The following is a 23,198-nucleotide window of genomic DNA, read 5'->3' on the forward strand; positions in this document are numbered from 1 at the left end:
AGATAGCATCACTGCAAACAAATATGCAAAATAAAAGGCAGGTCATAAGGGAGGGTTATTATCCAAATAAAATTCAAACACAAGACTCAAACACTGTGCACGCTGGGAGGGCATGAATGTACCTGCTAACCAGCTCTATTTTGGCTTGATGCTGACCACTGTTTGGGATTCTTATTTCGGCATTATAAGAGGGTACCGTTTTCTCCTCGAAGTACAGGCAAAGGACACCCTAACCATTTCTTAAGCATCAACTGCAGGAGTGTGCCATGACCATTCAGCACTGAAACTGGATAAAAGCTGCTGCTACTCCTCCTTCAGCCGGCAAACCTGAGCTTATCTTGGAGAAAGCACACCCTTGCCTCCAGCGGTTCCCCCATCCTAACAAGGGGACATCCATCTTTATTTTTTTCCCTATTAGTGGTCACCGTATTCTGTACTGCGGGCACTTCAGCTTTCATGGCACAGTTCAGCTGCTTCTGAACAGCCCGTGACGTACTGTAAGCAGGCACTACTATGTGCTTACTGCTGTTAGTTTTTAGCTCATTTGTTTCACTTCCGTTTGTCATTTATGAAAATAGAGATTTTAACCCCACCCACTAACGTCCATTAACTCCTCTCATTAACACCCATGTATTTAAAGCATGCTTCTCAATTGCTCTCTGGATCATTACAAAACCAGAAGGATTTCTTGTGGGTGTACAGGAAGGTGAGGACATTCGTACAGATACCTTGAGATTAACCTCACATTTGCACTACGTGCTCTTAAAAGAACAAAAAGAATTCATGAAATACGGGGAAGTGCAGATTTTAACTTCTTGCAGCATATTTTGAGCAAGGCTTACAAACTAATGGTAAAATAAGGCAAGGAAAAGACCACAAATGGTACCGACCTGACCCTGCCACGCCACGCTAGCGAGGATGTTGTTTGGAATGCTTGGAGGTGTAAAGCAGTAGCACAACTTGCTTACTACTGCCAGTTCGGGTGTCTCGTCACTGTATGTGACCCACACCATGGAAACAACTCCGTAACTTGAGAGAATTTGATGCAAATGCCACACTTGGCAAAAGTCGAAACTGTGGTACGCTGACGGGCACGTGAGGAGGCTTCTGCCCAGGGGTTTGTAACACTGCGTCGCAGCCAGCACTGCCAAGTCTGATCTCACGTGCACCAAGTTTACTACCGCCAAAACTTCAAACACTTTAAAGTGCAAAAAAATTTCCAGACTCTTTCATATGGGGCAATACATTATCTACATCATAAACTCTGCTTCTATCTGCAACATGTATTTAAAATGATCATTTCAGCAGCTGATCCGGCAATGCGGAAAGCAGCTACGAGAGAGGCAGCTCCCCTTCACTGATGCAAGTCCTGAAGCCAGCTGCAGTCAAGCCAGGCTTTCCTCCCAATCCACAGCTCGCTGGGTTCAGCAATTAATGTCATCAATAACCGAGGTTTGCCTCTTGGTTTGTAATCCACTTTCTGTAAATGTAACTCTTCAAATCTTCTCCTTGTGTACACGAGCTTATTAATGGGGAATACGAGCCAGTTCATGTAACCAACACAAGTGAATGGGTCACTTCAGGAGGCCAACATCCGTGTGTTTCAGGTTCATGAAAAAATTATTTCCATTTCATTCATGTGATTACATGAATTGACCTTCTTTCTCTTTTTAAAAGATATAATTTGCATATGTAAACTATGTTGCCTCAAAATAGGGTGATTTTGGCCAAGAATGAGTCTAATTCAGCCCTGTTTTAAGTACGGGTCTGTTCGGGAATTTGTAATAAAATCTAAGCAAGCTTGCTACCCAAATAGCTTGGAACCCTTTAACACTTCACACGTGGCAAGGTATTCATACTGCAGTTTGAGTCTTGAGTTTGACTACAAGCAACTGGTGTTTAAAAAAAAAGTCAAATCAAACCAAAATGTTAAGGAAACTTTATGAATTTTGAAATAAAAAACAACAACAAAACACATGCACACACCACAAGACTGTTTTGTGGAGATTTCAGTATGTTCCTACGCGTATTTTGTTCATTTTATAGGTGACTCCCTTTGATCCCCAACTCTGTGTTCTGCAAGTTTTTGCCCCAATCTGTTGGCTGCAGACCATTTTGATTTCAGACCTCTAATCTATCTCTGTGCCTGCTCATACTGTGATTTACATAGCAACCAGCTGGTAATTAAAGTTTCAATTTAACAGCAACAACAAAATGCTTAAAAAGCTGCCTGTCACTGATAGCACGTGTTGGCAGCTAAGTATTATTTTGCTGTATTTTGTGTTTACTGTTCAATGCACCGTTAGCTATCCGATTGCCAAAAACAAGCTAAAACCAAAAAATCAGAATTTTTCCCGCAGAATTAAATCCTCCATTGAGTAACTGCTCAATTTTACTACCCAATAGCATGAAGCATGTATTAGACAGAAGAAGTGATCCCCTAAAGGGCCACTTTGAAAAAAATAAACAGGCACAACTTGCATATACATGTGCAACAAAGAATGGACACAACTTCAGGTAACATTTAAATTAAATGTTAGTTAGATAAAATGCAGATGGCACTTAGCACATCCATGAGTATTTTCTGAGCCAAGCCTTGCATTTCTTACTTCAGACAGAATTACCTTTCAAGTCTTGGAACTTTTTCTGGTATGAGTTTCATACAGAAAACGGAAGATGCCTGTTGCAGACAACAAGCCGAGGTCTCTCTGCAAGTCCAAACCCTAACGCTTATGCTCGAGGTCTTACAGCTCTGCCTCTACTCTGTAATTGCCTCAGGAAAAACAAACTACTTAATGTGCAGAATACCACGTTTCCATCGGGAAGCCACTTGTAGGATGTGCAATTATTTACGTATTAACTAGATTTTAATACTTGATTAGTGTAGCACTAATACACTTCTACAGGCATAACTGAAGGGTTCTTTGCCATCTCCTGACCTCTAAGAATTTCTAGCTGAATGTCAGCAGTTATCTAAAGATTTAACGCAATAACAGCAGATTTTAAAAACTGAACAATACCCAGGTTTGCAACATTCATTTGCATTTTCAGTAATTAAATCTGGGGATATTAGAATAATGAAGAGCTCTTCTTGCAAATAAAATCCTTCCCTTTCCCTTCTGCAAACATGGAGCCAAGAACAAGATCTTTCCCATTAAACACTTGTGAACGATGCGATCCTAAGGAACAGGATTATTTTCTCCCTTCTCTGCATCTAGTCAGTTATTTCTTGATCTAGCAGAGAGTGGTTTTGCAGACCAGAGAGACACGCTGTGAAGGTATTCAAGGATGTCACAGGAGGTTCGAAAGATACCTTTTGTTTGTTCAGGGTTTTTGGTTTCAGGTTTCTCTGTGTGTACTGTAGTTTATTAAGAACACACAGAGTGCGAAAGTATATTGAAAATCTGCATGTACAAATTCAAGAAAAATCAGATAACTGATTAATATCAATATTTTTCCTTTTCGGATGGAAAAGCTCAAACATATTTTAACACATTAAGCTTTCCTACCACCCGTGTGAAGAGTGTAACTGTATCTCCCTTACACAAATGGGGAAGGTGACAGTGAACAGCGAGGTGATTTACAGCCTCTCCGAATCCGCCACCAGCAGCAGCCAGGAGCCGGGGTTCCAGGCCTCCAGCCGAACCACCTAAACACGCTGTCCTCCCCACCCAGGAGAGCAGCAGATGTTTCCTTCCCCTGAAATGCTGTTTAGCAAAATGAGGCGATGCTGGACAGGAGCAAGGTCCTCCAGACAGAGGCAAACACCGTCTGCCCTCACACGCTTCGGAAAAAAGCAACGTGCACACCTCTAATGAACCGAACTGCAACCCTACCATCCAGAATCGTACTGAAGAAAATTCTTACTTCATTAGGTTTATGCATACCATGTGGCACTAATTTAAGACAACTATAACAAACCATGTTTTTTTCTGTTAAGCACCAGTCTCCACGTTAGATAAATATTTTTAAAATCAATATTATCTTTTTAAACAGCAATTGCATGTAGAAATGGCTAAGCAGAAGCATTTAACTGACTCAAAGTCACTGGAGTTTTTATAGATAATGGTTGTATTTAATTTTTAAATTTCCAAAATAAATAGCAATTATTTGAGACTTCCCTGTGTCACTTAAATAATCAACAGCCACCACCACCACCGAGATCGCAGTCTGCTAAACCTGCAGGCAGCAGCAGACGTCCTGTCACACCCAGGAGCCTCCTGGCTCATGCAAAACACACCCCCGGCTTCGGAGAGAGGACGCATTCAACTCCCACCGATTCCGCCACTGAAAGTTTTTATCTTTGCCATTTTTAATCACAAGCAAAGCAAAATTCTTTTGATAACTTTGAAAATACGCGTTTTGAAAATAATTTCTGGGGAACGGTCTGAAAATATTTCTAGGAATAAGGAAGCATAATTTTGTTTGTTGTTTTTATGCTAAATAAAATCTCTTTGATCACTACAGTGCAAAGGTTTTTGCATTTTAAGCTTTCCACATTTTCAGTCTGAAAAGAATTTAAGTTGGTCTAAATGTGCTATTTTGGGGGTGAAATCAGAACAAAGACATTAATACATTATTTATCGCTCAAGGTAACAATTTCATTTTTAAATCACATAATAGGATACAGAAAATTCTTGTATTTGTTAGACACAGCCTACTTTTCTTACATTTTTACACTAACCATTTACTGCCTCTGAAGATAGTTTCCTACAGGGAACCAAAAGCAAAATATAGTCTGTGCTGAACACACCTCAACAGCTCCTATGAGTTCTCTACCTCTCCAGAAATAATGCATTGCATTTGGAGCGTTCCCTCACAGGAGACAAACGGGCTTTCATTTTTCTTTCCATTTTTCTTTTCATGGTGTGCACCGTGTTACAAATAAAGGCTAACACCTGGCCCCTTTTATGTGCAGGGCTAACTGACAGCGACCCAGCATGGGGATGGACATAACATACCAGCAATTTTTCAGGGGGCTGCACTCCAAGTGAATGAGAAAGCCAGAAAGTCCATTTCCCAGTACAAGGTACTTACTGGAAAGCTTTACAACAGACACTGGCTTTGCTCACTGCAGCTTAAGGCAGCCCTGGAGCTCGTGATTCTCCTCCACCAAGCCCAACAGCAGAGCCCCGCCGATTTGCTGGGTCAGCCTTGCTGGAACACACCACTAGGTCTTATTACAGGGTTCCTATGGTAACTGAAAGGAGTTCAAAATTCGGTCCAAAAGTCTGACATTACTTGCTTTCTTGAAACAGTAATGTAGTTTACAAATTTTGGCTTCTAATTTAGTCATCAACATGGTTTTAAAAATATGTTCAAAACCACCCCCCTAGTAGTAGTCAAATAACAAAAAGTCCTACTAACCCAGCAATCTAGCTCCAGCTGCAAAGTGGAAAATCAGAAGTCTTGCGAAAAATAACATTACTCTTACACATGTTAAACTTAGCAAACAAACTGTGGAAGGATAAATGGAGAACCACCTCAGAATGAAATAAAAATGAGTCAGAGCAGATACATTCCACAATGGACAATGGCTCATCTTTTATGACTTACAACACAACGATGTGATTACTGAATGATAGAAGAAAGATGCAGTTTTACTTAACAAAATTTTGTATCATGAACTAAAGGCAGGTTTCAAGACAAAAGACCAAATTAATTTAATGAATTCCTCTTTAAATGGATCCTTTCTTTAAGCAGATATGTATTTCTACTAAACCACCCCATGTCCCAAAGTATATTCACAGGGAAAAGAGGATCGTTGACTTCTAGCTTTTCATAAAAGCATCGTTCATTATTACACAGCATTAACTTTTGTGAAGAACAAAGCAGAACAAAACATAAAACCACTAATATGAACAAATGTCTAAAATAGGTTTTGATAAAAACCTGTAAATCATTTACATCAGCAACGAAGTGGGCTGCCCATTGGAAAAAGACATTTTATTCTTAGAATCATCTCCTCTTTGGCAGACGCTTAGCTGTAACAATTATGCTGTTTATGAATAAGGCGAGACAGATTACAAGCACCCAGGCTTTCCTTTATGTATTTAATTACATAGCCATATGAAGACTCATTTATGTATTTTTAAAATGTTCTAAAAGTTGTTTTAGATTATTTCTTTGTTCAAAAACTAGTATCATACGTCTCCTCAAGTGCTCAGTGGGGAAATGTCCATTGTACCTAGATGTTTTGGGGAAAGGCGGGTGGTGGGAGGGGATACTCCCTAAGCAGCACTGAAAAATAGGTATTAATTTATAAAAATGCAGGAGCATACCTTCTGGCCGAGAAACAGACTTTTGGTGGACAGGACTGTGAAACCATCTGCAGGAGTCCCCTCTGTTGTACTGTCAGCACTGGCTGATTTGCTCACTTCTCCCTGCTTCTTCTTCCAAAAATACAGTTAATTAGTTAACTCCAGGCTAAGAGAAAAACAGTTTAATTACATCAAAATATACGACACGCCATAAATGCTTCCCAGGTAATAAAATGCCAGTACAAACACTGGCGCTTGGATTTTATCCTTCAGTCTAACTGAAGTGACTGATTAAGCTGCAGGAATCAGTAGGAAAAGAGACCTCAACGTCTGCGTACCTACACCAGCCTTTTCTTGCTTATGACAGTGCACAACTCAGACGACAGCTGTCTTCAATGTTGCAGGAAAACATACAAACAGTCTCAAACTTTTAACAGCTCTCTAATGGCTTGTGTGGAAAAAGACAAATGCATCTAGTTATATGTGTGGGCAGACATTCATTCTAAGCTAAAACCTGACTTATCAGAGTGCAAATTATATCTCTCTGAAGTGAGGTGCTCACAGATTTCACAAAGTTGTTTACGCTTCGAAATCTGTCCGTCCTCAGAACCAGTGTCAGAAGAATACATCTACTTTCCACCCACCTAGCAGTAGGAAGGGGGCTGAACAATTTTCCCTGTCTTGTTTAACGTGATCACCTTCACCTCCAGTAAAACCGTAGGGGGAGAGGCAGCTCCCCCTCAACCACCGTTCCTTTTTTTCAGCTGTATTACTGAATTAAATGATAGGTTTCACGAATGAATTGATTTACTGAATAAAAAAAGATACTGAGAAACATTTTGAAAAGGATGCTTCATGAAGATATCAAATTGACTGGTGTGGTTATAAACTCCAGTGGTGCCAAAAATAATTTCATATTTTCAGCAAAATTACTACTTATGATTTCATACAAGTATTTGGTGCCTCAGCAACACCCATGCTGAGGCTAAAAAGCACACCTGGAATATTAAGCAAGCCACTGTTCTCCTATTGTCTCTTTCCAACGCACATAAACTAAACCTGTGGCTGAGCAACTCCAATCACTTTGATGCAAGGGTATATCACTGCTTCTAGCAGCTGTAACCATGCTTTACTTTACACAAATGTTTTGAAAATTAGAATTTCATGGGTCCCATTTCAATTCCCCAGGAGTTTACTGTTAGCCAAATACTAATATACTTAGGCAGACAATACAGTTTATTGTGTGGAAGAAAAACAGAACCCCACAACAGACTTCCTGCTTTTGTAATCAAGTAGGGGGAAAAAAATTCCAGATTTAGGGAAATTATTAGTGCATGGTTATTAGTAGTACTGCACTTGAAAAGTCAGCTACTAGGTGTTCTAAGAGACAAAACTAAATTCAGCAGTTCAAAAAACAAAAAAAGCGAAACAATCAAAAGAGTGACCAAGTAAACAGCAACAAACACACAGAGGATGAATACAGAGGCTTTGTTTGACAGAGAAGGCAATTTTTCACATGTATTGTCCATTTCATGTGAAATTCATGTACTTTTCTTCCTACTTTCACAGCCTATTGCTTGAGAGTAGTTGTTTTGCAAAATAAATCGTTGGTTACACATGCACACATCAGAAAGATTCCCTCTCCACCAAACTGAAACTAAAAAAGGAATGTTGTTCTTGGCATAAAAAAAAAAAAAAAAAAAGATGTTATTCTTAGCTTCCTAGTATAAGAAAATCATATTTTGATCCTCTTGTTCTTCCCCCTACTGCCACACTTCATTTTGAAGGAGTTTAATTTATTACTAGGAATTAAAAACACCAAGTCTACACATGGAAGAGTCTCACCCATAGCATACTAATAGCAGAGGGGACACTTGTGGGTCTTTAGCTCAGCCAAAGAAATTCTGTGCAGCCACAATACAGTCTCTGATGCTGCAAGAGACTCAGCTACCTGCTTCTACTTCAGAAGGAGTATTTCACACTCCTTGGATTTCATCAAATCAACTAACTAAGAGGAATCTTATATTAAGCTGGTACGAAAAATAAAAAAAACCAAACATTAAAAAACCCCAGCAAACAACAGAAAAATACATCACCTGAAACCAGGGCTATCTGACACGCTAATGGCTGAGGACAGTATTACAACACAAGTGACTCTGGCTGTTGCTTTTCTTCACCATTTACAACTGCAAAAGGCTGCTTTAGTGCGACTTCACTTTTGAAGAAAACACCCAGATTCCCTGTTTCTTGCAGACATACCAGTACCTGAACGAAGTCCAAGCGCGTTCACTCTGCCTAGCCCCACCAGGCACCTGCGCAGTCACAGCAGAGCTACCCCTACAGCTGATCTCGCCTGCTCACCAGTGAGGCGTAACCGGTACAGCCCCCCGACACCCTCTCCAGCCTGTGAGTGCCTAACGACTGCTTTGTTCAAAGAACAGAGTATTTGCAGCCTGCCCGCCTGTCCTGCAGGCCCGCGCCTCTTCTGAGGGTTTTCAGACTTCCAGCCGCACTAGGGAGAGGGCAGCGCTCCCGCAGCGTTTGCTTACGCTGCTACTGAAATCACCTTTGTTAACCACACACGGAACGCCGTCTACCCTATGCGATGTTCCCGACAGCTACTACTAACAAGCTTGCTTGGGTTTAAAATAAACAGATTACTCTACCTTGGATTTCCTTGCCCCTTTCTTGCCGCCTGTTTTCTTTGATACCGTTTTTTTCTGTGATGGAGACTTTGCCTTCTTTGCTGGAGGTGGAGTGATGATGGCTTCCAGTTTTCCTTTTGATCCCCGCTTCTTTGCCAACAGCTCTGGGTGAATATTGGGTAACACTCCACCACTGGCTATGGTGACCCCTTTCAATAGCTAATAATAATAATAAAAAAAAAGAGTTGTAGATGACAGATTCCAGCATTTACTCAGCAATAAAGACAAAATGGCATTTACTGCAAACTTTGTACACTGCCTTGAGTTTTAACTGGTTCTTGTACATTTCTCAACACATATTATCCTTGAAGGGAGACATGAAACGTATGAAATGGAGTTGATCATGTACTAAATTTTAACTATAATGGGAGTATGTATTCTTCTTGCACATACGCTTGTTACTGTCAATACCTCTTAGGCTCACACAAGATCTGTTTCTGTGAAGCCATGCGATGAAGACTGTTACCCAGCTACTAGAAAACAACAGCCCCAGACCTGAGGGCTTCGCAGGGCAGCCCGTAGGAGAGGGATGGGACCCCAAAGTCCATGGTATGGGGCTGCAACGGGTACCATGCTGTGGAGAACCCAATATATGTCCCAACTGCTGAATTTTCTTGAAAGTGTATTTTTAAAATAATTAATTTTTTTGTTTAGAAAAAAGAAACTTCAAATGGAGGGTAACATTTATACAAATCTCTATACCTGGAAGTCTTTCTTCAAAAAAATCTTTATGTAGTTGAAGAAAAGCAGATCAATACTCATAAGTGTGCAGTTCATTCAAGCCTTTAAAAGCAGAGGTGAAATATATCATGTTCTGTATTTAAAAGCACTTTAACCCACTTTTTATACATCTAACTGGGACTAATCCACTATTCAGGAGGATACAAACAGTGACAGAGTCCCTCAGGTACTCCCACCTTCTGATTTGTGTTTACTGCTCCCCAGCCACAACTCAGTGAGGCTCCAAGCTTACAAAGGGACGATGAATGGAAAGCATTATCAAATTTCAGACAAAGCCAGAATAAGGTTGGCTTGGGAATTTTTTTTTTTTCTTTCCTGCTCCATCATGATACACAGGTTTGGAAAAATTATCTTTTCAGACGTGTTTTCAGAAAAAAGTATCTTTTCAGACATGTTTTTACAGCACCCCACACAAACGTACATTAATCCTAGCCCGTGCCTCTGGCTGACACCACAACACTGTAATAATAATGCCCAAATTATTTTTGGCTAAGTTAAAGGCATCTTGAAATCTGCACAGGACACAGACTTGCAAGAGTTCCAGTGCTCTTAATTCTGTGGTCACAACGACAGACTTCAATGGGAACAGGATAGGTCCCCCTGAGTCCTAAGCTGCTTAAGGGGGGGAAACAAAAACAAACAAAAAAAGAGTATCTGTAAGATTTGCTCCATGTCTCTGTAGAGTTTATCACAATGTCCCACTCTTAACAGAATTGGTTGTAATACTGTGAGCAAATGTCATATTACACCCCCATTGCATTTTTCGCCATTTTAAGAGTCCTGAAATACATAATTAAGCCGAGTGCTGTAGTTAGTAACACAGACAGCGTGCTAGTGAGTGAATAAGCTGTTTCCTGGTGGGCTACTCAATAAGCAGAGGTCTTGAGTTACAATTCAGCTATATGGAAAGACAATTTAAAAAGCCCTACAGGAAATCCTGGCCCTCACACAGCGGAGTTTTTTTCTTACCTGATTTAATTCTTCATCATTTGCTACAGCCAACAGGATGTGTCTAGGAGTGACTCGACCCTTCTTGTTGTCCCTTGCTGCATTTCCAGCCAATTCCAGAATTTCCGCTGGGGAAAAAGTAAGCCCCTTTTAATTACATTGAGATCATTAAGAAAAATCACTGTGTTATCTTTTTGCATGGATGCAAAATATCTGAATTATATCATGTTATTCCTAACTGCTGCAGAACAACCTCAACAAATATCTAAGCCTAAAATTATCATTTTCTTTTCATATGTCTAACCACTGAAGGGCGAACGCACACTTGAAGACCTGCAGTCTAAACTATATTTACTTTTTTTGTCCTTTTAAAGCTGTTCCCCTAGATTCTTGACTTTTCAGTGTTCTTCTCCAGGCTGCTCTACGTTCATCTCCTAGGATCCCTCTCCTATCAGGTGACAAGAGTACTAGATGTACAAATGCTATCTTTTTTTTTTCTCAAACCTATCATAAATGTGAGTTCTGGCTCACATCACTTCTACTTTTTTATTACTGAAAAAGATGCTATTCTCAGTTTCTCATTTTTAACATTATGGAAGCAGGTAAACACACACCCAAGTCAGGACACTAAAAATACAAACTCTGCTGCTATACTGACTTAATGATTTTTTTCTCTCTTTGACAAGAAGTTTCTGTCCAGAAAAAGCAATTGCTGAATCATGTTTATCTGCTCCTACTAAATTATCTCCTGGAAGAGATAATTCTGGAAGAAATTTCCAGCCCTGACAAAATACATTTAATAGCTGTGAATAGGATGCCTTTTATTGGAATTAAGAAAGATTAACCTTCTCCCTTGCAAGGATCTATGCAGTGAAAGGCTACAGCATTACCTGCTAACTCATCTGTCTTCAACTCAACAAGCCTTAGGCAAAGAATGCAATTAATTACAAGAAAGTCTGGGGAACAATTAAAAAAAAATGACATGTTTATCTGACTTTGCAATTATGTGGTGTTGCTGTCTCCACTATAGATAGCCTTTCATCTCCCTCTGTACAGACTGTGTTTCATTATTGTTTTTGATGTATTTCCTTCTGCAAAACTGGTAACATTTGGAGAAAAAGAGAGAACAAGAAAATGCCTTTTTTGCATCCATTACATACTAATACATTAAAACTTAACATCAGAATAGGGCATAAGATTGATTTCACATTTAACAACTGACTACACCATGAAAGCTCTCCTGTAAGCTTGCTTTAGAATTGAATTAAGACATTAATCTGGAAATGAAAAAGACTAAAATCAAAGCTCACACAACCACATGCCTTTACCATAACACATAGTAAATCTTAAGTAATACTATACAGCACAGACTATGGCTTTTCATTAGGCTGAATTTAACATTCTCCAATTATTTGTCATCACAAGGCCCATAAGCTAGTTCTGACATCTACTAGAAATCTTACAGCTGCTTCTGGATGTTCTACATTTAAGCTTCATCAAGGATTTTGGTAGGCTTTCACTATATTTGTGCTCTTCAAAGTGGACAGTTAACTTTATTATAGGGGGAGACAGAATATTAGGTCTAAGCCCCCCAAAGTAACTCGACATTTCATGCCGACAACAATTGCTGTAATTTATGTTTAAAGCAGGATTAGCAGGGTAGGGTCAACATGACTGTGCTTTCCACACCTCCAAAGAACTGAATTAAGCTGGCATAATCCTTTTCACATACTTCTCCAAAGCCCCAGCTCAGGCATGTGAGGTTTAGCTTGCATTCGGCACTGCATACAGCCGCCCGCTGTGACAGCAGACCTGTGTCACCTTCCAGCGGACAAGCTGCGCTCTCGGTGCCACCCCGTGCACCCCCACTGACCTCAGTAAGATTCTGTCTCACTGGAAGAATGCCGGCATCTCCACCTCAGGAATTGTTTTGTTTGTATCTCAGACTTTATTACCGCCTGAAAAGCATGGGAAGGATTTGCCGCAAACAGCGGAATACTTTCTGGTTTGCCCCTGCTTCCCCCACCTCCGCTTCTTTACGGCATCAGGCATTGCTAAACAGTTGGGCCGTGTTGTTCTCTGCAACCCATCAGCATAACTATGCAGACAGGTCATTTTGTAACTAAAGAGTCTAAGAAAGTGTTATGCCTGTAAAGCACAGAGGAATGTTTTATTTGTTCCTCATAAAACTAAAATGTCTGCCTTGTACAGTGGAGAACTGTTCTTGTAAGTGCTAAGCCCTCTTCCTTGGACAGGAAACTCATTTTGAAATTACAGTTTTCTAATGGTCCTTTAGGGAAGTTGAGGTACCCCACTTCCTTCTCAGGAACAGAACGCTTTGCGCTGGCGTTGGGGACCACAAAAGAGGAGCTTGGGGAGAGGGAGAGAGGAGGAGGAGGGCGCGGAGGGTGGAATTTTTCTTCTGCCCTTCTCCTTAGCTCTCCAATAAGAATCAAGTATTGCTTGTGTACGCGCAGAGACCCACAGCACAGAGAACAGCAAAACTCAGCTCTGCTGGTCAAAAGGGGACTCTCCCCTATTTAATAACAGAAGATTAGGAGGCATTCACGCCAATATAGGCAACAGTTTTCTGATTTGCAGTGACAGAGGCTAACCTGACCCAAACCCAACAGATCAGAGCACTCAGAAATGCCAGAAATTAAGACTTTCTGGATCCAAATGGGATCTGGACTACCTGCCTGGATTTTGCTTGCGGCCAGCTTTTCATTCACGTGTGTTTTATGCTACTCTACTTCTAAATATTTAAATGGTGTTTCATCCCTGTTTTAAACCAAATTTAAATTAGATGAAAATCTAGAACTCTCTGCAAGGCAGCAGACTCAAATTTCCAGAATAATCACTCTGGATTTAGGTGTGGACCTGGCAAGAGTAGTAGGTGGGAAAAGTTGTTTAAAATTGAGATTGGATCTGAATTGTTAGGTCAGACCCATCCTTGGAAGTGTCACTGTACCACCTTCAAAGGTTTGAGTCATTGAAGAGTTCTGTTTCAATAAAGGTAATCTTCCAACAGTGAGGAAAAAGTAGACATTTGAAAAATCAACTCCTGCAACTGAACAGGGTCAAAAGAGAAAGCTTTGCTTGCAAGTGTCGAGGCAAAAGAAAGTGTTAAAGAGCTTCCATGACATCAGAATTCCCTCAGCTTGTATTTATCCAGCCAGAAGACCAAAACAAGAACATTTCACAAAAATGAGGCCTCACAAAAACGACGTAAATTGCATAATGTCTATTCCATTCCTTTCATATATTTACTCAAGGCATTTCCCCCCCTAGAGAATAATTACACCAGCACTCAGGCAAAAGGCAACTATGAGACATACTTTACAGAAGTATTGAGTACCAGAATATGTTGGGTTTTTTTTAATGAGGATAATATACAAGTTATTCAATATTATAAATTTTTGAAGGTATAATTCTTCAATTACCACATACTGAAATCCTAGGTTAATATGAAGAAATACTCTTTATATTTGCACAAATAGCTTTTTCTGTGCTTTAAAATAATTTCAAACAAAAAAGCAAAACAACACGTATTGCTTTAACTGCGGATATAAAACAATCCAGTAAAAGAGCTGTGAGAAGTATACAATTCGAAAAAAAAAATTAAGTAGGAATGCCATGCCAGCATGTGATATATTCATGTATGGACAGTTGTTATGTAGCAAGAAGAGGGATGGATGCCTCAGAGTCTGACTATAATATGAACACATCAATTTGATGCCAAAGACATAGTTGTGATCAATATTTTTCTTCTCTTCAGTCATCTTTAAAGTAAATAGTTAAAGTGGGAAAAGAAAGTTCTGAAAGTTTAGAAATTTTATCTTAAAAGTTAGCCTGAATGTAGATCTCATTTGTATCAAATGAAAAAATCCTCAGCAATGTTTAGAAGCAAGAAGAGGGAGATGGGTAGTGAAAGCTGGTTTAAGCCTGTTTTCAACACTGGAACCAAAACTGTTATTTTTTTTTCCTGCTGAGGTTTTTAAAAGTTCGGTTAAATATTTTTGAAGGGGAAACAAACCCCAGGTTGTATATCTTTGTACTTAAGCCCGAGATAAGACCACAGGAAAAGCTGTTCTCAAGGCACTTCCTACTCAAACACAACCAAAAAGTGTTAGAAGTCTCCACAAAAACCTCATCCTGAAGCAAGTTTTCAGAGCGAGTTCCTCATCCTTTGCTTGCAGAGACTCTGATCTCTGGTCATCTCTCAGACATTCTACTAAATTCCCAGTCTCATCATTTGCATTTCTCTGTTTCAGAGGGATACTGCTCCGCCTTTATTACCATTGCTCTGGTATTTCACTGCACTTACAAATTTGGGAACAAGAACTCCACACAAGGTTAATATGAAACTAATTGCTATTAGACCTAAACAAAGCAGGCACAGCAGCGACTGCAGACCTGGATGGAAACAAAAGCAAATACATTCTTCTCCCACTCCTGGAGAACGCTCTAGTTCATTTAGCCTAATTTTGAAACAAAATATTACTGGTCATTACTGCATAAAACTCCTTTAAAGCCTGAATGACAAGGCCTTTGGCTTATAATTCCTTTTGGGTTATAATACTTTGTAAACATAAATACTCAATTCAAATTCAATCTGGTCTGAGTTCATCCCCCAAATGTTTTTCTTTTTTTTCTTTATTTGGTTTACATCTCAAGCTAAAACACTGCTGTTGCGCTGAATCCCTCTGTCCACCTTCTCTGCAGGGAGATGAAATCATAGCTTTGAAAATTAAACTCTTAACAACTAACAGGTGATGTGTTGACACAAGGCCAGTTTCTGAACATGCAAGTTCCAGGAGGAACAAGTCAGGGGTTTCTACAAAATTCTGAAGCCTCTCCTCAAAAGAAAATTGAGAGCAATATCCAGAAATCAAAAGAAAAATGATGCTGACACAATTCCTCTGAGAAAATACGTATTTGCTACAAAGCCAACTACATGACAAGGAGTCTGTTTATTGTAGTTTAAATTAATCACCCTTCCATCAGAATTTTATTGACTTCAGAATCATTTTACATGATTCCAGAAGGTTTTAACCCAATCAACCCCAATCAACCAAGACTGTTAAGGGTTTCCTGCATTCTTTTCTCTGTGTATTCCACCCATTCCCCCTGGAATCTGCAGTTGCGAGAGTGAAGGTAAAATCATTTAACAACACTTTCCCTCTCATGCATTTCAATAAAACAGTTCTCAGCCTTAGTTCAAAGTCAGGGAAATCTGATGCAGTGAAAATCAATTCAAGAAATTTTATGGCTTTGAACAAGCCTTGATGAAACCTCAACTCTCAACAGGGCAATCATTCTCTTAGGATGCGATAAAAAAACCAAACCCTCCAGTCTTTAGTGTCTGAGCTGTATCAAAACTAGGCCCCTTAAGGGAGAAACTGTTAACTTTGCCAAGTTATTGTAAGTTTTGCATTTCTGTGAGGCAGATGACAGACTGCTGTTTACATAAAACTCAAGTTCAGGCCACAAAAGCCACTTCCACTTAGAATCTTCTGATCTGACTCACACTTCTCTTCAGCTCTTTCCTACACTTTAACACCATTCATTATTTTTTTTGTAAGAGATCCAATGTTATTTAACTTCCTCATTTTTTAATTTCTTGGTTTACTATTGATCTGTAAAAGGGATGAGAGTTCACTTTTCGGGGAAACCTGAAAATGAATTTCATCTCAAATGCTATTACAACAGTCACACGCCGAGTACTAATATAAACAGAGATACAGCCTTTTTCTTCTCCGCTGACTTCAAGAATCCTGATCTAACTCAAATCAACCTTTTTTCTTTTTCAGTGGAGCTTCCTCTACCTAGCAGTTTACACTGTGCTGTTACTTCTAACAGTTTACATATGTTTTAGAAATGCACTCAGCCATGATTAATGTAACTGCTGCCAGACGTTACTTGATCACGTGCAGCATGTAGGCTTCAGTCCGGCTGTTACAGGGCGCAGGAGACTACTGATGTCTTCAGACTTGGTCCTAGCTTAGTGTTTGCCCTTTGCAGGCACATGTTAGGAACTTGCATTTCCAAACATTAAGGAAGTGACAGATGCCAATCATCTACTGAAACTCAGTGAATGTTAATAATGTTATTAACAGAAGAAAAAGAAGAGAGGACTTCATACTGTAATTTTGGATTTTACTGAAACGACTCCAAAGCCTGGGCTTGAAAGAGGAAATGGAGATGTGGATCACGGGTGTGCGTACCCATGCCCTACAGAGAGCGGCAAGACATACGAGTCAGCATCAAAGACACTACTAAACGACGACCAAAGCTGACGCAATCCATACATGTTATGCTCTCATTTCTGGAGTGCACTCATTTCAACATGATCTGACAGATGGCCATAATGGTTTTATTAGATACCGCCTCTGACAGTGAGGGAAGCGGGATTCAATGTTTACCACTGAATATTATAACTCATTAAATTGCTGTTGTCTCAAAATCTTTCCCCCACATCTAGTCCATTTGTATCAAGACAGCAAGAGAAGCCATAATAAATACAAGTATCTGCAGACACATACAACTGTTATTACTCAGAAGAAAAATATTTACAAATCTTTTTCCTCATTATATTACAGAAACAGTATAGCATGTACAATACCTTTTTTTTTGAAAAATCTGTGTCTTGAGAACAAAGCACATAAAAAAAGTCAATTACTTCGGGTGTTCTGTGGTAGGTGAACGTATGGACCAGCTATAACTTTATCGGAGCCAAAAATACATCTAGCCTGTCATCCTCTCCCCAGCAGTGCCCAAGAGCAGATGCTCAGGAGGATTAAAGGAACAAGCAAACTTTAAATGCTGTTTTTCCAAAACATTCCCTCTGATTTCAGCCATGTGCAGGTGAGTGGTTTCCCAACACAGAAATGCCATCTTTGTGTTTAGTCCCTCAATGGACTTTATTTCTATGGGTGCGTCTAATCGTTTTCTCAAATCATTCAGAATGGTTCGGTATTCATTTCTGGTACCCATAACATCTTGTGATAACCAGGCTCACTACATCACGGACATTTCTGCAATTTGGAGGAAAAGTACCTCCCGTTTGTTTTAAAAATATTGTATTTCACTGTACACCCCCTAAATTTATTTTCCCCAAAGTTTATACTGAGATGGAACATTTCATCTGACTGCATCTAAGAATCCACATGGAATTTCATCCCTAAAAGAAATTCAGGGATAAATATACTGTGGAAGAAAGACTGAAGGCCAAACACATAGTATGATCTGAACTCCGGCATTCTTAAATAATCCTTACAGAAAAAACAAAAGAAGAAAAAATCATGCTTACAATACGTGATGTAAGAACTTCTGAAGTTTGAGAAAATCTGAGGAAAGAAACTGCTTGTTAACTACTGCGCGCTACTCTAGAAAGGCAGGGTGCCTTCCTGCTTTCTCGCTCTTTGTGCCACAACTGTCAGTCCCAAGAATAACGGGCCAAAGAAGAAAAGACTTAAGCTTTATAGATTCTTTCATTCTTCTCAACAAGAGATACAAGTTAAGACCATGAGAAGGGTAGAAAAAGAAGGTGTAGCAAAATCAGCAATATTTTGTTTTACACTTCACTTAAAGGCCATTCTTCAAAACAAAGGGTGATACCAATATTAAACTGAAGAGCAATTTATAGTAGAAGTCATTACTGTGTTGCAACTTAGCCAAATAAACAGAGGTAATGACTGTCACTAGAATAAAGGGTATTTAATTCTAGACCTAAGGATCTTAAAATGTAACTAAAATTTAACATTTTCAAGGGAAAAAAATAATTCAGTGACCGTGATGTAAAAACCAAACCAACCCCACTCAGCATCTTGCACATTATTGCAATACGACATGTGCCACAAGGGAAATTCTGATGCACAATTACCCCTCTGGAAGAAGCGTCTATAGCAACGTACCAGTATGCACTGTTAAGGCTTTCATTACAAGAAAATGCTTTGGCTTTTATTGTTTTTCATCAAACCTGATCTGTGTAGCTTGGAGAATACACTGGGACCCTAATCAGTGAAGTAATTTTATATCAACTTGGCTTCTGTAACTCGGAGATCCACTGAAGTTTATGGGGCTACAAGATAAGACAGGCACATACGCAAGTGTGTAAGTGGTTGGTGCCAAAGAAGGGCTTTTCAGTGAAAGAAAACTCTCCTATATACCTGTGAAGCAGACAGATTCATGCATTTGAAAGTTCAAAGAGCTGGTCACTCCACTGGTAACAATGCAAAGTTTTGTACCTAAAGAGGCACTTCTTACAACTACAGCAATTTTAAATTGTGACAATCTCGCTCCTCTTAAGGCCATGACACAAGCATTACGTAAAAGAGGAACGTTACCAAGGAGCTCTGCTACGCTGATGTTCTCGAAAGGTCTCTGCTTGTGAGGCTATTGCCGTAAACAACCCTGCTGTATTTTAGGTCCAGTATTCACCCATATTAAAAACACACTGGATCTGAAGAGGTAGTCTCATGCTTGCTCAAGTAAGGCACACATCCTACAAGCTTATTTTAAACTTCTTTTGAGACATGATTTGTGGCACAACACTGTAATAGGGATTAATGTTACTAAGGCTACCTGTTTAAATAAAAGAAATGTATCCTGGTAGTGAATGAACGTTTCAACAGTATCAAAAAGATACTGTCCATTCATTCTTTTCTTAAATTTAATTACAACCTAAGGACTGTTATTTATGGTAGTCTCAGAATGCCTCAAACATGAATCTGCTTTTAACCTAACCCTTTTTTACTGTGGACCTCCGAGTTCCCTCTGCTTCCAAGCAGCAGCGCAGCAGCACATCTGCTTTGACAAACAGGGCAAATCATTGTTTTCCTCTGCGACCCTGCAAAAATTGTCAGCAGCAAGCAGAACGCAAGAGGTGAACAGCAGTTCAAGTTGATCAGCTTGCACATCGGAAAGCGAGCAGTTAAACTTACTGCATTCAGGAAGGACTTTCATTTTGCAGCCAATCAGCAGCTGGCTTAAGAAAGTTTTCCACATTGAAAATTAATCAAGATGAAACTGCAACGAACTGAGCTCCAGCACATGAACCTCCATTAAGGGATTCTGGTGACATCAGAAAGCCTGAAAACAAAAACTTAGGTAAGCACCAGAAAGCCTCAGATGCAATTCTAACCATGGGATTGAAAAGGTGCTTATTATACATTTTAACAAAATAGATGATCAACAGTACACAACAGGCAATAAAAATCCATTTGAGAAAAAAAAATTCTAACTGAAAAAGCAGACATTTAACATTTTCTCCTACCCCACTTCAGTATGTACAGAACAAATATAAATCAAAGTCTCATTTCTTCTGTATTCCTGTTCTCCTGCTGTTTTATAAACTTCTCCTTCTCCTCATTTGCTATGACATTTTGGCAATTGAAAATTATTTACAGTATAGAGAAGACGATGGGGGGCAGGGGGAGCAGAAATCACTTGCAGGCCTGGTTCTTGCTACCTTTAAATACACTCAAGAGATTTCTATTTCTTAAGGGCAAAGCAGTATCTTTTTCAGTTAGTAAGAAAGTTTGGACAACACTAACTTGTGCAAGTGATACATCTGAAGGGAACATGTCTGGTTACGTGTATGGCTGGACCAGTTTCGACAAATACAAACCACGTAACTCCATCCGAGTGGCTGCAATGCCCCAAACAGTCTGTGGCCATGCTCTTGACTGACCTAGTATCTTTTTTTCCAACACAAACTGATACTGATGCACTACTTTGCAGAGAAAATAAGGAGTGGATTGCAGTTTTCTGAAGTACATGTTTGGGAAGATAAATTAGCAACGAACCATTGTAAAACAAGTGCCACAGTAAGGAAAGAGGACAAAAGGAATTACTAACACTGAAATTCTTGCTAGCTTTAAGCCGTTGATAATGCTTAAAATTAGTTCTGTAGCATGAGCAGCAATTAATCAAACATCCTGACTATTCCCTGCAAGACAGGCAGCACTGCATGAACTGCTATTGCAAAGAAGGAAAAGAAATCAGAACCATGCACTATAGCTCTTCAGCATCCACACTGTTCCTCCAGAGTAAAGAAAGGAAGCATAACCACTTCAGCATCGGTAAAACTCAAAGCTGCTTTCTGCCCATTCACCCACGAACATACACTGGTATCCTATTCACAGCGGACATTACACATCATTTCCCTAGATGAAAAGCAGCACAGAATAAGTAGGTGGTATGCATAGGAAATCAAACTGCATACACTGGGTGTACTGATGAGAGAATTATTTTGTAGTATTACTTGTAGGTAACAAAAACCTTCAGTAAATAAGTCAGAGAAGAAGAACACTCACTGTGCAACCTGCTTATATGTCAAGTATATTGAAATGTGAGGCAAGGAAAAACACTTTATTAGCTGAAGACCAGAAGACAAATTGTACATCTAATAATATAGTAGTTTTAGTACTATTATGTTTAAAGTTATAACAGATAACACGGGGAAGACGTACTCCAGCCAGCCCCTGTAGAAGCAGCTGTCAGAAGCAGAGAGAGTGAAAAGCAGCAGAGCTAAAGCAGTTTTTACCTCACAGCAGCTGAAGCAGCCAGACTAATTCCTGTGTGCTAGAACAGGGCATGTTCCTGCTAGTGGAGCTGTACCTCGTGTAAACGCAGCAATACAAAAGTACAAGAACATAAATGTAGTTTGAAAAGCACTTTGTTTGGCACAGACTGAAGAAGGGCTTAAATTACAAATGGGCCCATACACTACAAGAAATTATAGAACGCATACTTCTACCTTCTGATGAGTAGCAGTACCTACACGGTAAAATTTGAAGTTACCTTAACATTGAAAACGTTTGAAGTTACCTTCAAAACACAAAGTGGATAAAGTCATAACTACAGACGGATCCAGAAGAGAACTCCAAGTCTGAACAGCTGGAAGCATTACGGAAGTTTAAATCTGAAACTGAATCGAACCAAAATCCCAGATCTGAGCACATTATGGGCTAATTTCAGACCTACATCAGAGTTAAACTTTAGCAAAGCCCAGCAAAATTTAGCACCTCATCTTCTAAAGGATTAAAGTCATCACCATATTCTGCACACACACGAACTACTTTTCAAACCTTAGTAGGTTCCTTTCTATTAGGTCACTTCTCTGTCCTTTCCCCTCCTAGTATTTTCTGAAGTTCTTTCCTACAACTGCTTTTGATATTTAAATTTTTCCTCCTCCTCCCTGGATGCACAGGATTGCTTTTTTGATTTAGCCAATTTATTAGCGTGCCACTGCACATGGTCTCCTCCCTATTATGTCACATTCCTGCTTTTATTTTGAAGTGGTTGAAATGCTTTGATTTAGTCTCAGTTCATGTGCTGACATGAGCATCTTTAAAAACGCTCCTGGAGAGAAGTCACGATTTCTCTGGGTTTGTGAATTAGTTAACTGCCAAGAGGTAAAAATAATACAAACCAAAAATCTCCAAGCATCCCATTTGGAGGGAGTGTTTCTGAATCATATTGAAAAAGATGAATGACCTGAAGTTCATAAAACATACTGACCACTAAAGACTAAAAAATTACACTATATAGAGCTTGAAAACTTACAGAAAGAGAAGGGAAAATGACCCCCTGTCATAAAACATACCACTATTACTAATTCAGTAAGGAAACAAAAGAGCGCCTGTGCTTTTGAGATATATCTATGTATAAGAATGAAAGAAAACCCTGAGATACAGGATACTACGACTATATACCTAGCCTTCAGAGGAGACAACAACGCAAAACAAAACAGCTTGAAAATATTTAAAGGGAGAAAAAGAAGATGGTACTTTTTCCCTTAGCTTTCCCTCCCTCCTTCCTTTTTAGTCTTACCCAAAGAAGTAATGTGTGCAACGTTTTTTTAGCTTTTTTGTCCTCACAGTTTCCCAGGATGCAGCGCAGTTAAAGACAGTTAAAGAAACACCTTTATTTCCCCAGCCTATTCTCAGCTGCCTAAACCATCACTGCCTCAGTAAACACTTTAAATCAAACAGTTAACCAATAACATGTGCTGCTCATTAGCAGTGCCTGAAGCTCACCTGTATTGTTCAGTTTCTTTAAAAGGGCAGCATTCAAAGCACCCTTCACCCTAAGAAGCATTTTATTTGAGTTGTTATTGCTGTAAGCAGGAACCTAGCTGAAGGAAATGCTATTTTTTTAAGGCCATCTATGAAGTTTAAAAGCATTCTTTTAAAAAAGAGGCCCAAATAAAGAAAACTATGAACATGAACAAGTGAAGGAAAAAAAAGGATATTTGATGGCTGAGAAAATTCAATAATGTAATGCCAATACCTTACAGAAAACAAGCACTCTATTAATTACTCTCTGATGTTACCAATCCTCATCTTTAGGAGAAGAAGAAAATTTACAGAAAACAATCAGCCTGTTTCTGTCCTTCAGTGTCAATATCCATTATAAGCTGTATCTAAAACTGTCTTAAGAGTCAGGTCACTTCAGTTTTAAATACTCCCAGCAAAGCTGAACCACACGTTTTGCTACTTTGTGTGTCAGTCAAAGAAAGAATGAACTGTATCTCTTC

General features: G+C 39.4%; 1 protein-coding gene across 4 annotated transcripts in view; it reads right to left on the reverse strand.

The window, feature by feature from the left end:
• The window catches only part of MACROH2A1 (macroH2A.1 histone), a 46,653-nt gene that overhangs the window by 14,163 nt on the left and 9,292 nt on the right, over window positions 1-23,198 (reverse strand). For 2 of the 4 annotated variants that reach the window (XM_075441446.1, XM_075441444.1), the window contains exons 3-5: window positions 10,676-10,782; window positions 8,927-9,124; window positions 6,282-6,389 (exon numbers count right to left, since the gene is read on the reverse strand). In XM_075441446.1, the coding sequence (XP_075297561.1) occupies window positions 6,282-6,389; window positions 8,927-9,124; window positions 10,676-10,782 (413 nt within the window). Of the gene's footprint in view, window positions 1-6,281; window positions 6,393-8,926; window positions 9,125-10,675; window positions 10,783-23,198 lie in introns of all 4 variants that reach the window. The other 2 variants (XM_075441445.1, XM_075441443.1) reach the window with 1 other exon arrangement.

Source organism: Opisthocomus hoazin, chromosome 22 (genome assembly GCF_030867145.1).
Source record: "Opisthocomus hoazin isolate bOpiHoa1 chromosome 22, bOpiHoa1.hap1, whole genome shotgun sequence".
Lineage (NCBI taxonomy): Eukaryota > Metazoa > Chordata > Aves > Opisthocomiformes > Opisthocomidae > Opisthocomus > Opisthocomus hoazin.